General features: G+C 40.3%; 1 protein-coding gene across 2 annotated transcripts in view; it reads right to left on the reverse strand.

The window, feature by feature from the left end:
* ABTB2 (ankyrin repeat and BTB domain containing 2) overlaps nt 1–14,862 on the reverse strand; it is a 234,954-nt gene that overhangs the window by 17,071 nt on the left and 203,021 nt on the right. For both annotated transcript variants that reach the window (XM_085890955.1, XM_085890947.1), the window contains exons 11-13: nt 9,312–9,538; nt 8,945–9,123; nt 8,418–8,523 (exon numbers count right to left, since the gene is read on the reverse strand). In XM_085890955.1, the coding sequence (XP_085747081.1) occupies nt 8,418–8,523; nt 8,945–9,123; nt 9,312–9,538 (512 nt within the window). The remainder of the gene's footprint in view (nt 1–8,417; nt 8,524–8,944; nt 9,124–9,311; nt 9,539–14,862) is intronic.

The following is a 14,862-nucleotide window of genomic DNA, read 5'->3' on the forward strand; positions in this document are numbered from 1 at the left end:
TGATGCTTTTCATTCTGACCGATCCACCGACAAAGATTCATTGCCAAGACGTATTGGTTCATATACAATTGTTCCTCTGCCTGCCAAGATTTTTCCTATTGCGTATTTTGCCAACTGGCACTCCTCATAAAATATGACGGTAAATCGACACCCTATTTTTGAAAGACTACCATTTGAAAAACAAAACCTAAATCAAAAATTGGCTCGAGTAAAATTTTCTAAATATCTTGAAGTGTTTAATTCCGAAGTCTCGTTTCTCCACATTCAACACTGTAGGACAAGTATTGAAAATAGTGAACGTGGTTTTTCGGCTGCTGCATAGCAATGGGTGGTTGCTTAGCAACGAAACTCAAACGCGCACATTCCCACCCCACATGGCACCTGATCACCAAGTTTCATCAAAATTGGTTTGCTGGTTAGTGCTGTGGAGCCTCCCGTTGCAGACACACACACACACACACACACACACACACACACACACACACACACACACACACACACACACACACACACACACACACACACACACACACACACGGAAAACCCGACAATGAGGGATATCTAGCGAATCCAATAAAAAGACTTGTGAAAGAAGTTTGTTGATGTGCTTGTATATAAATATCCCTGTATGTAATTTATTAATATCAAAAAGTGTTAATGTGTTGACTTTGGTGAAAAGATGTGCGGTGTGGTCCTGTGGATGACAAATGGTACAGATCCTTATAGCGCGCTTTTGAATAACTGAGAGTGAGTGTAGCTGATTGTTACTAGAGCATTCCCAGAGAATGTTATAATAGTTCAGGTAAGGGAGAATTAAGGCATTATACAGGGAGCATAACATACAAGGAGGAAGGATGCTAAAAATAGTAGTCGATGAAATAGGATTCATCCAGCTGAGTTTGTCATCCAAAGCTAACACCTAAAAATTTTGTTGAATGAACAAAAGTAATTGGTTCATTGTCAACATAGATAGAAGAAATAGTGTCAGACAGCGATTCAGTGGATTTTCTAAAGAACATACACTTGGTTTTTTGGGGATTTATTAGAAGTTTGTTTGATTTGAGCCAGGATGAAATGTTAATGAGCTCACTCTTAAGATTATTGATCAAAGAGTCACAAACTAGGATTGGAATAGATGATCATCAGCAAAGAGAAAATAAGATAATAAAGAAGAACAGGTATGTAGATCATTAACAAGTATGAGGAAAAGAGGAGGCCCAAGTATAGATCCTTGTGGGAAAGCTATGGCTGATAGCTCTTCATGAAGAATTAGAACTTTTAACGACTGTAAATTGTTGCCTATTAGTAAGATAGTCTTTAATCCATTCAAGAGCACAACCTCTAACATCATAAAAATGAAGTTTGGAGAGAAGAACATGATGAGCAATCGTATCAAAAGCTTTGGACAAGTCAACAAAAACATCAGCGGTATACAATCTGTCAGGGAGGATATTTGAAAATAAATGCACCATATGAATAAGAGCCGTATCTGTGGAGTACTTATTACAAAAACCAAACTGCTGATCGAAAATAATGTTAAATTTAGAGAGAAATTTGATTAGATGGTTAGAAACAAGTCTCTCCAAATTTTGAGAAAAACATGGAAGAACAGACATGGGTCAGTAATTGTGAATGGCCTCACGATCGCTACTTTTGAAAATGGAAGTAACTTTAGCAACTTTCAGATATGGAGGAACAGAACTAGTAAGAAACTAGAAGGGAACTTAGTACAGTGCATAACTCCGCCACGTAATGCCTGATCCACGAGATCGTGTCAGGCCAAATACATTTTTTGAATTAAATAATTATCGTATACAGATACAGATTCAGATATTGAACAAAATCGAATGAATTTGTCATAGTCACACACTCAACCTGCCCACCAAGTTTCATCCGAATCTGCACACAACTTTTTGAGATATCGTGCTATATATCATTTTGGCCCTATCACTCAATGGTGAAGAATTACTTTAAAAAGTTTAGTAGCCGGATCCGGATCCAGATAATCACCAAAATGTAATCAGTTCATCCTTGTCGCACACTAAACTTGTCCACCAAGTTTCATCAGAATCTGTCCATAACGTTTTGAGATATCCTAAACACAGAAACAGACAAACGGACAAACCTACAGATAGACAGACAGACAGACAGACAGACAGACAGACAGACAGACAGACAGTAAGGGGTGAAAACATAACCTCCTTCACCTTCGATGACAGAGGCAAAGATAGATTGAATATATGGGCTAAGGGGTGAGAAATAAAATATATGACAGACTTTATCACAGAAGAACGAATTTCATCAAAGCTACAACCCAGTGGCACCGTTGTATTGAGCTTCACTGCCAATCTCAATTATTTCAAAAATAATTTGTTGGTTAAAGGAAAAAGGATGACGTATTGGAATTGTGCAAATAGTCCCTGAAATGAATGTTAGTTTGTGAGTTTTTATGACCTCGTGATGCACCAATGTCAGTTAAAATAATGATTGAAGGAATTGGCAATATCTCGAGGATTGGAGTAAACCTCCTGCCCATCGGAGCAATTTTTAGGAATATCCGCTTTATTACCTGAGCCAATAATTTTATTAATTTCACACCAAGTATTCTTCATGTTATTTTTATTCATATTAAACTTATTTATGGAATATATTTTTTTGGCAAGTCGGATAGTAGTGGTTAATATATTACGGTAACTCTGATAATGTCAACCATTATTCTCAGAGAGATTATGTAAAAAGCGCCGATACAGCCTATTTTTGTAATTACAGGAATTGATAATAGACTGGGTGAGCCATGGATGATTGGTCTTTCCTCTTCCACTCCTTTTAGTAATAAGTGGGGAATGGTGATTGCCAGAGTTAGTGAGGAGAGAAAGAAAAGTATCATAAGCAGAGTTGGCTTGATGGAATTTATAGACTTCCCCCAAATCCATGGATTTAATATCTGCAGTAAAAGAACACAAGGTGTTACAGTTGATACCTCAAGTGTAGACATAACTCTTTTGAACAGAAGTAGAGTTTAGAAAGCATGAAAGAGTAATCTGGAATAGAGGTAAGTGATCAGAAATGTCAGGTATTGAGGATACCTGCAAAAATATCATCATTGTTATTGGTTAGTATATTATCAATGAGGGTAGTACTTTGAGGGGTAAATTGAGGATAAAATCAAATGAGTAAAAAGTAGTAACAAACTCGTCAGTGGGTTGATGATTAGAACAATTAAGTAAGTTTAAATTAAAATCTCCCATCAAATAACACAGTTTATTTTATCCAGCAATAACATCAAGACAACAATCAAGACATTGTTGAAAATTTTTGTTGTTGTTGTTGAAAAAAATTACCTGCAATGAAATTACAGGAAAACTCACGTTCAATTTCAATCAATATGCTTTGATAGCTTTCAGAAGATGACATAAGGTCATCATGTAGGCAAAATTTCAAAGAACTACTAATAAACATAGCAACTCCACATCCAATTTTATCAGAACGTGAATAATGAAACAAGGTTGTAATGAGGAATTTCAATATATGGAGGAGAAGAGACTTTGAACCAAGTTTCAGTTAATCCATCAACAGAAAAGGAATGATTGAAGGTGAACAAAAAAATCTTGAATATCATAGAAATGTCTACAAAGGCTTCTGGAATTCATATAAAAGATGGAGAAGCAGCCATCATATGGCATATCTAAATCATTGAAAGTATCGCCTTCAAAGTTGTAACAAGTACCATTTTGAAAATGATTCTTAGAAAATTTATTTACATTCGGAAGAAAGGTCATATGTTAAAACTACAAACACAAGGTATCACGGAATACCAAAATATCAAAGTCATACCCCTAAGCTATCCTGTCAGTAGCAAATGCTGTTGTGGTACAAGGGTCCATAGTGACCATTCCAGAAGATGATGTTAGCTTGCCAACTCAACCCTTGAGGTAAATCAACCCCTTCTGGGAGAAGTTCAATTGTATGTCCATACATTATAGCCCATATTATAGCCCATATATATCCCATTATAGTTGGAGTGTGTGTATTTGTTTGGCAATGTACTTCAGCCTTCTGGACGAGGTGCATGTGTGTAGTTAAAGATTTTTTTTAAACCTTTTATATTATAACAAGAATGACCGTAATGTGATTACAAACTGCAACATAAATGCAATACAGTACCACATGCTACAATTTCCCCAATTTATTTTATGTTGTTTTTATTATCCATCCATCCATCCATCCATCCATCCATCTGTTAGGACCATACTCTGTGCAGAGCGTTGGTGCTGCCTAAGCAGTCTCCTTGATTATTGCGCACAATCCTGGATGGGTCGTCACTCTGACACAGGAAACCAGCAAGCTGGCACTCATTTTGCCGACCTCGGAAGGATGACAGGCAGAGTCAACCCCACCTGGTATTAATTCAACAGCCAAGTGGGATTTGAACTCAGGATCCGAGGATCCCAAACAGTTTTTATGATGTAAGATGTGAATGCAAAAACTGTGCTTATTATAGAGGTAAACAAAATATCCATTGGTTAATAGCATTATGTAATGCCACTGAAAACACCCATTCCCAATCCCCTTGTAATCCGTAACATTTGGGCATACTTCCCCAACCCCATCATGACCCCACCTCCCTCTGAGCGTTACATAATTTTTGAATGGCCCCTATGCGACCGCAAATTAAAGGTGGACAAGGTGACCCCTCATTCACGGTTTTAGTTTACAGTTCATTTATTTTATGGAGAACAAATACATTATACACAAAAATTGATGGGGAAAACTTTCAAAAATAAAACATAAATCGAGCAAACGACTTTCACCAAGTGGTGGTGCAGTTTTAATCATGAGTGAAGCAAGTTACTAATTTGTGGAAGAGGTAACACAAGATGCATGCGAACCACATCGTGAGTAACATAGCTGATGGAAATCGGATGATGTTTCGCAATACAAAATTACCACGAGGCTTTAGGGAGGTGCATACTGTGTGTGCTGATGGGCTTCATTAAAACTTACCAATAATTTTTATTCGACATATGATTAGATTTTTTAACGGATCCTCATCGTGAGTAACACTCAACATAAACAAAGCCAATGGAAATCTGACACAACAAACATGGACAGTGTGTAATCAGCATAGGCCTACAGGCCTGACGTCTTAGAGGCCCACTAGAAAACAAAGATGGCGGCCATATTATTTTGTCTGGGTGGCATGGTGGGTGGAGTTAAACAATAAATGTTGGTGGGGTCCGGCAGTTGTCCGACCAATGGGTGCACATTTCAAAAATCGATCCTTACTAAGAACCACAACAACAACAGCAACAACAGCCAAATGGCGCTCTTGTTGACCCACGACACTTCCACCATAAGAGTGGTTTCCAGTGATGATATAACTAAGCATTCTGTCCCTGTGGGTTCCAATGCATGTTTGTTTGACCATGTGCTTCGAACAGCCTTCAGGCTGAAGTACATACATGCATGCACGGGTTAGACAAGCCTTGTTGGATAATGTAATTTAGCTGTGGACCAAGGTGCACGTCCACAGCTTTGTTATAACATTCGATTTTTTTACCTTTCTTATTTTATAAAATATGGTGCTGTCATAAGATGAGTGGTTCCCAGTTATTGTGTGATCATACTTTCCGGTCCTGTGGGTTTTGATGCATGTGTTTCAACCTTCAGGCTGAAGTATATGTAAGCCTTGTTGTTCTGTGTACTTTGGCCTTGGAGCTGAGCTGCATGTCCTCAGCTTTGTTGCAATGTTTGATTTTTTTTTTTTGTTACAACCTTCAAAAAGAAGGCATTGTCATAACTGTCATAATGAAGGCCAGTGAGCCACAAATGCGTATATGGATTGCTTCCCTTCCCAAGTAGTGGGCTGCAACTGCTGAAAAAATAAAATAAAATAGAATAGTTGGCTGACTGACACTGTGGGTAGCATGCAGATATACCAGTTGTTTACAGTTCTGACAATCAATCACAAACAACAACAAGAAGCTGGAAGTATCTATTTTGACTGAATATATATATATATATATATATATATATATATATATATATATATATATATATATATATATATATTAAACCCCCTCGATTTGTGGAGCCATAAGTTAGAGATCATGTCCCATGTCAGCTGAAGATGCATAGACTGTGAGCACCAATGGCCATCTGCCAAATGAGCACATTGCTTACAGTTTACACCTTGCTGAACACCAGCAAGGAAGTGGGGTTGCAGTCGGGAGCAATAATAAATCAAAAGAGGCCCTTCCGACCCAATAAAGGCAACATGACATTCAGTGTCATGTGTGCATGCATACCACGTGACCTCCGATTTCAGATGGCTTCTGCATGCCATACTTGGATCAATTTCAAAGACCAAGGATTTTAAAGGTCACAACAAAATGACAGTGGAGCTGTCGACCATGTGCATTGGAATAAAAGAAAGTGGAGCCGTTATGTTACTTCCCTTCCACTGTGTTTTTGTTTTTTAAATCATACATGTGCTTCTTCTTCATCAATTCTTTGGCTCACCCAGCTTTTATTTCATTAAATTCCGACCTCCTGCTGTAAGCAATCGTGACTGAAAAGGTGTAGTTTTGGGTCGTTACATCATGCATAAACCGCATGGTCACTGACGCAGACAATGAGGAAGGCCTAGTGCCATCATGACCCAGAGTTGACAAATGTGAAGGACAATGTGACGAATGGAGCAGAAGTTGGGAGTTGGCGAGCGGTGGTTGAGGCTCCCATGCATGTACCACATGTGGTATACATGCTTGGGAGCTTCATTGTCATGCATTGCTCTCTGCGCTATCGCTAATGATTCACCAATAAGCGATGAAACGGGTCTGGTAGCTGAGGGGTGTGCAGCATTGGGAATCTCATGCGTGTATGATGTGTGAATGTCTTTCGAGTTGTTGAAGAACTCTGGGAAGGGTTTGAAACAGCATTGCGCTTACCATGTGTATGTCTTCTTTGTCGGCGAGAGATGTGTGGAGGAGGTCAAAAAAAAAATATATATATATATATATATATATATATATATATATATATATATATAAATATATATATAGTAATATGATGGTATTCGGGTAGACAGGAGAGCCGAGATGTATGCAAAGTTGCCTCCGAGTTTTCCAAGCCTGGGATGGAGTCTCATCCCAACTATAAACTGTCATCCTGGTGTCTTGCAGGCAGGGCAAGGCATTAATGTAATGTGTGTACCATCCCTCGGATGGGCGTGAAACTGAACGTCACATCTGCCAGCATTAGTTATTGGATGTCAAAGACCCCACAGTCTCTTCCAAGAAGAGTAGGCAAGTTATCATCGGCACCATGGCAAAATTCCAAATTCTTGCCCTAACCTACAGAGGGTGTTGCTTCAGTGGTAAAGCCATGCTCTAAGCCAATGATGCTACTGCACAGCCTTGTGCTGCATAAAAATGAAGATTGGTTGCATACTATTGACTGAGCAAATAATGCCACTCTGAGCCATATTTTGCATACAGAAGAAGAAGAAGAATAAGAATAAGAATAAGAATAAGAATAAGAATAAGAATAAGAATAAGAATAAGAATAAGAATAAGAATAAGAATAAGAATAAGAATAATAAGAATAATAAGAAGAATAAGAAGAATAAGAATAAGAATAAGAATAAGAATTAGAATAAGAAGAATAAAAAGAATAAGAATAAGAATAAGAATAAGAATAAGAATAAGAATAATAAAAAGAATAAAAAGAAGAATAAGAATAAGAATAAGAATAAGAATAAGAATAAGAATAAGAAGAATAAGAATAAGAATAAGAATAAGAATAAAAATAAGAATAAGAATAAGAATAAGAATAAGAATAAGAATAAGAAGAAGAAGAAGAAGAAGAATAAGAATAAGAATAAGAATAAGAAGAAGAAGAAGAAGAAGAAGAATAAGAATAAGAAGAAGAAGAAGAAGAAGAGGAAGAAATGGTATTTATGATCATGCTGAATATTATCTCAACAGGAAGGCCAAGCAGTAATGGAGGCCCTATGTGTTGTAACTGAGCGGACCAGAACTATAAGATTCAAATGACCATTAGGAATCTGGGACAAATCCGGCTATGTATCACGCACAACTGGCCTTGTGATGCCCTGCACATAGCATCATGAGTCATATGCACCATTTCAAAAATAGTGCATATGATTCAAATAAAATCCAGAGAATGTTTTTTTATTAACAGTCATGTTGTAGAATGAAATGAGTTTTTGATGCTACTCCAGGCAATATGTAGCAACAGGAATCCCTGTATCATCCATGTGACAAATTAGGAAATGATTTGTTCCAATCAACCACAACTATTAAGAAATCTAAAACTTTAACTGGAAACACTCTCACATATTTTTCAGTATTTAGTGCACAATATTCAGGAAAAAATTATATGACGAGACCAACCAAGGCATGCTCCAAGGTGAGGTTCACGGTCAGAGATGTCAGGGATAGGCTTGAGACCGTAACAGGAACTGATGATTGAAGCCACACTCTTGCTCACTGCTTCACCCTAAACCAATGCATGATGTATGACAGATTTATTAAATCATTTACATGAGTTTGTTTCCTTTAAACAGTGCATAACACAAATTTTTTTGTATAAATGCCAGTAAATTATTGAAGTTTTCAAAAGGTAAATCCCACGGTACTCATTATCAAGGCACAACATGAATAAAACCACAGACCAATATGTCGGAATGTAAAGTGTTGTTTTTCGATTCATAATTTGTAACGCCACGAGAAAGCTGCCTTGATGTCCAGCAATGAGATGAAGTTACTACATACAAGTATTCGAAATTAAACATCATTTTGGTGGTTACAACTTTCCTCAGATGGAAAATAAACAGTTAACACAAACAGGTGACAAACTTAGTGGATCACCACCTTGACCCTCATGTTCAGGTGAAGAATATTTTTTGAAACTCACTCACCTTGTACTTGCACAAAACTTTGAAGAGGAGTGGTATACCCTGGGTAATCATTCCATCAACTTGCAAGTCAGCTTGTACTGCTGGGAACTCGAGTAATAATGTCTGGAGTAAGCCAGGCCGAGCTTGACGGCAGGCTGTCTGAAGAGATTCCAGCCAGACATGCAGTGTCCATGGTACACCTGCAAATATTTGTGCACTTGTCATGTTATTGTGTACATTTGTATGTGAGCAAAACACACAGTGATGAGATGGCCGATTATAGGGTGCATGTAAAGACCTGTAAATTATATAGTGAATCGCAACTTTATATTTTGGCATCGTAGTGCAATTGTAGCATGAGGTCATTCAAGTTGTATGAAACATTCACCGAGTTCCTGAAGCTCCATGGTAACCTCCAGAAATCCATGTTCAGTGCTGTGGTAAGCTGCTTCTTGTAATGCGCGTAACCTGGCTTTATCCGCTTTCGATGTACCAACCATTTTGGTCTCCTCCGACCCATCCAGTCCCTCAGCGCCCTCAGCAAGTATCTCCTCAAGAGACAAGACATCTTCTCGAGGAGCCTGTGGCTGAGCCATGAGTTTTCGTAGAACATTTCTGTGATTGGGGTTGGGGGTGGGGTGAGGGAGGTGCAGGGCAACAATACATAATATCATTGCTTGAATGTAATGTCAATATGATAATTTAATAATTCCCAATTAGAGGTCAGTTCCTGACAGGAGAGAAATGGAATGTGGGAGGAAAGGCTCATGGTGCCAAAATGACAAGACAGAATGCACGTTTGTGTGAATGACAAGCTGGGAGGCGATGATGGTTCGCGGGCATTATTGAGGAAGCCCTACCGTAAAAACCTATCTCTTCCGTCAAAATTAACCAAATCGAATCGGATTTTTTATATGTTGTACTTTTGGACATTATGCACAGCTTCTATGAAAAGAAATTGCGAGAAAAAAAATCGAAAAAAAAAAAAAGTTCAAGTGGGCGCGGCTCCGCCCACAAGGGGCGTGGGACGCCCCTCACACAAAAAGACAACTAGACCATGATATCTAGCTTTTGTTCAAGTTTCATTAAGATCGCATCAAACGTCATGGAGCTATGCTCTGGAGAGAGTCACAAACAGACAGACACACAGACACAACGAAAATAGTGGTCACTGCTGGCGCCCACGAACCAATAAGTACAAAGGAAAACATCTGCTGACAAAAGAGAGGAGACACCATCCAAGTAAATATTTCCTTCGGCTACTTTACTGCAGAATTACACAGCAGTCGGCATTGTGGATGTGCAAAGTATTTGACAAAATGAATTAGAAAGAGCAATCAAAGATTGCAGACCCTCGCCAGGACTTGTTTCTGTGCGGTGTTTGTGCGGTTTTCGAGTGTGTATTTTATCGACGTACTTGTCATGATAATGGTTTGTATTTTGTTTGGATACTTTTGAATGTCACGATGCTATGAAACAACAACAACAATTGGAAGAGGAGGTCCTAAGATGGCTGATTAAAACGAGCACCGCGAACCATCATGGTGATCTGTAATCACGCTGGTTTCTGTGTTTCCTGGGCTCGACGACGTGACATTGGCGACGAGGATAAAAGTGGATCGAGTGTGCACCGAACGTCACGATGGCATTTGGAGGGACCGATTTATCTGCTATTCGAGGCATAAATAGGATAGGACGGGTTCGATAGGACGGGTAACACGAGCTTCGTGAGTGTGCGATGGTGGACGTGGCTTGAAGAGATTGAATCGTATGTGGACAGTAGAGGCCTATTTTGTTGATGGTGTGACATCAGTCCAAAGAGTACAGCAGAGAGCACGATTATTGATCAATGCTGGTGCAGCAGTGAGAGAGACCTTCAAGATGCTTCGTGGTACTGGAGAAAAAGATAAATTTGAAGAAGCAGTGAGAGCACTAAACGGTTATTACATTGTAAACACGAATGATATGTTTCAGCGCCATGTTTTCAGTACGATGATGCAGACTAATGGGGAAAATATGGCACAGTTTATGACACGTTTCAAACAAGCTTCTGGTGGATGCAACTCTGAGAGGGATCTGGAGAATCTGATCAGGGACAAAGTGGTTTAACACTGCATGTCCGATAACCCGAGACACAAGTTACTTGAGAAAGGTGACCGTCTCACTTTGGCAGAAACAATAAAGATTTCTTCAATGTTTGAAACAATTGAAGCTCAATTGCAGGTGATGAAATTGTATACTAGACATGCTGGAAAGTCTCTGTCAAACTCCAGTAGTCACGTCAACAAGATTACCCAGAGAGGTAAGAGTAGGTTATGCCTGAGTAAGACAGATAAAGAATGCTTCAGATGTGGACATCTGGGATGTAGTGCGAAGGATTTGAGTTGCCCCGCTAAAGGCAAATTATGCGGAAAATGTGGAGGAAAGGATCATTCGGCGAGGAAGTGAAAATGTAAAACTGATAGATGTGGCAAAAATGTTTGTCGAGTGGAGAAGAACAGGAATTGCGATGATGATGATGATGATGTTGATGATGATGATGATGATGATGATGATGATGATGATGATGATGGCTGTGCTTTTACAGTAAAGGGACATGGGCATCAGGAGAAAGTTCCTGCAGTGATTGCTGGTGTGGATGTGCAGATCCTGGTGGATTCTGGAAGTGATAGCAATGTGATAGACAGAGCATTGTGGCAAGGGATGAAGCAAAATAAAATAACATGCAAGTCACGGAAATTCACAAAGAAGCTGTATCCATACAGGTCAGCGGTGCCACTTCAGAGGGTGGGATATTTTACTGCAGAAGTGAGCGCGGGTGGAAGGAAGACGAGGGTGGAATTCATGGTGATTGAGGGAAAGGGGGAGCTGTTGATGAGTAAAGAGACTGTCCAGGCATTGGGTATATTACACATTGGACGGGGAGTAAACGCGGTAATGTCTGAGGCAGACCTGAAACACGAGTTTGAGCCGGTTTTCAGTGGGGTCGGAAAGCTACAAGGCTGTCAAGTTAAACTGACAATCGACCCTGAGGTTAAACCATTTGCTCAGCTGGTTGGAAGAACACCATTTGGGAAGCGGAGTAAAGTTGAAGCAAAGATCCAAGCACTTATTGAACAGGACACAATTGAGCCGGTGGAGGGACCGACAGCACATGAAGGTCATTTGGGAATTGTTGGTACAAAACAGAACTTGAGGACAAAAGTCTGGTGGCCAGGAATGGGAAAGAGGCATGGATAAATTTAGCAAATCCTGCCATGGATGTCAACTTGCTCGTTGACCAAATCCACCAGAGCCTGTCTGAAGTATGCTGCTTCCAGTGGGTCCATGGGAGGATGCAGCTGTCAACATTTTGGTCCGTTACCATCTGGAGAGTCGGTAATGGTTGTGATTGACTACTACAGTCATTAATATGAGTATGTAATAATGCAATCCATTACAGCAGAGATACTGGTGGCAGCTTCAACAGAGATTTTTGTGAAGCATGGTATACGAGCCACTTTGTATTCAGACAATGGGCCACAATTCATTGCTTTGACATTTACGGATTTCATGGACACTATGGGCATCTACCACCATCGTGTGACTCCAAAGTGGCCACAGGCAAATGGTGAAGTAGAATGTCAGAACCAGTCTCTGGAGAAGCGTATGAAGATTGTGCAAGCTGAAGGGGAGGGATGGGAAAGAGGCGATGCTGTCATCACACAGAGGGAGGAGTGGGTTCGTGGCTGGAGTGATGGATTAAACGGATCATTCTTGATGTTCCTTGTCGTTATGGCGATTCTCCTGCTTCCTTGATATTGCAGATTACAACAAACGGAACCCAATGAAGTCCAGCGCTTATCACACCCAGCTATACCTGTACCTCTCTCGTTCTTGCGAGGGAAGGGAATTCCAAAATGATGGCTGCTTCGCCCCAGAAGTGCTTGCAGCAGGTTCACTCCAGTTACAGTAGTGGCCAAAAATATTGGCACCCTTGCACTTTTTCTTCCAGAAAATTGTTGAAATTAAAAAAAATCTTTTGGTGTCCACATATGTATTTCTTTGGTTTGCAGTGGAACAAAACAAAAAAGCTGAAAAAATTACTAAATATTAACTTATTACACACAGAAATTCGAAAATGGGCCAAACAAGATTATTGGCACCTTTTAAAAAAAAAAAATTTGATACCATGTGGATGCTCGTATGAGAGCAAACACACAACACACAGCAAGGGGGGAATGAGATAAGGGGGAGGGAGTGGGAAGGACAAAACAGTGGGCAACAGAGACATTTGGAGATCTGTGGAAGGGAGAGGGATGGGGTGGGGAACATGGGAAATACAAGATGGACATTACAGGGACTTTCAGGAAGGAAAGCTGGGAATTTGAAGGAGGTGGGCTTGGGTGGATGAACGGGGGTAGAAAAGATCGAGGATTTGGATGGGGGATGATAAGAGGTGGTGGTGAACAGCTGTTTTGAAGGCCTGGAGGGAAGAATGGGAAAGAATAGAGTGAGGGAGTTTATTCCAAAGGCGGGAAAAAAGAGGAATGAAAGAGTGAAGGTGAGCAGTGATTCGTGATTTTGGTAGTTTTACCAGAAGGGGGTTGTTGGCGGACTTTGAGCGCCCTGTGGAAATGTAGTGGGGACAAATCGCAGAGAGAGCGGGGGGGGGGGCGGGGGGGTGCGAGGCTGGAGAGGAGATGGGAGAAAACAGAAAGACCACCAACCTGCCTGCGGTGAGAGAGTGAGAGGCCCAAAGACTCAGCCTCATCGCAGGAGATGCCAATGATCAATTGGAGTTGTTAGAGGACATGCCAATGCCAATGACCTTTCAGAAGTTGTTAGAAATAATTTGATTTCAAGCAGTTGATTTTCCTTTACTTTGAAATTGAACTTACCTGTGGTGAGTTGCAGGTGCTTGCAATATAAAAATCACTCATTCATCCAGTTTGAAAAGAGAAAAGGAATCATTCTGCTGTTTGGTGTCACTGTGTGTACCGCCGCAATGAGCATGGAGAAAAGACGGAAAACCAGAGAATTGTCTGTGGAGATCAGACACAAGATTGTAGCTCAGCATGGACAATCTCACAGCTACAAGTCCATCTTCAGAGACCTTCATGTTCCTGTGTCCACCATACGCAACATTATCAGGAAGTTTAAGGCTCATGGTACTGAAGCCACCCTCCCTGGACGTGGCTGGAAGAGAAAACTTAATTGAAGATTGCAGTGAAGGATTGTTCGAATGGTGGAGAAAGCACCTCGATCAACAGCCAAACAGATTCAAGCTGATCTTCAGACACAAGGTAAATCAGTTTCAACTCGCGACATCCATTGCCAACTCAATGAAAGGGGGTTCGATGGTAGGAGATCCAGGAGGATCCCACTGCTGAGAGAGAGACATGAGAAACTTCGAATGGAGTTTGCCAAAACAGACCTGAACAAGCCAAAATCCTTTTGGGAGAATGTCCTATGGAAAGATGAGACCAAATTAGAGGTTTTTGGTGAAGCAAATCATCTCTATGTTTATAGAAAACAAAATGAAGCCTTCAAAGAAAAGAATATCTTCCCTACAGTCAAATATGGAGGAGGTTCAGTGATGTTTTGGGGTTGATGTGCTGCTTCTGGCACTGGGGGCCTTGAATGTGTGCATGGCATCATGAAATCAGGAGATTACCAAGGCATTGTGGAGCACAATGTTCAACCCAGTGTCAGAAAGCTGGGCTCTCCGTCAAAGGTCATGGGTCTTGCAGCAGGACAATGACCCCAAACACACTTCAAAAAGCACACAGGAATGGTTCAAGACAAAACGCTGGACTGTTCTGAAGTGGCCAGCAATGAGTTCAGATCTAAATCCCATTGAACACCTGTGGGCAGATCAGAAAACAGCAGTTTGGAGAAGGCACCCTTCAAATCTGGGAGAACTGGAGCAGCTTGCAGAAGAAGAGTGGACCAAACTG

This window comes from Eptatretus burgeri, chromosome 1, assembly GCF_056783735.1.
Source record: "Eptatretus burgeri isolate ZD-2024b chromosome 1, Ebu_testis_v1, whole genome shotgun sequence".
Lineage (NCBI taxonomy): Eukaryota > Metazoa > Chordata > Myxini > Myxiniformes > Myxinidae > Eptatretus > Eptatretus burgeri.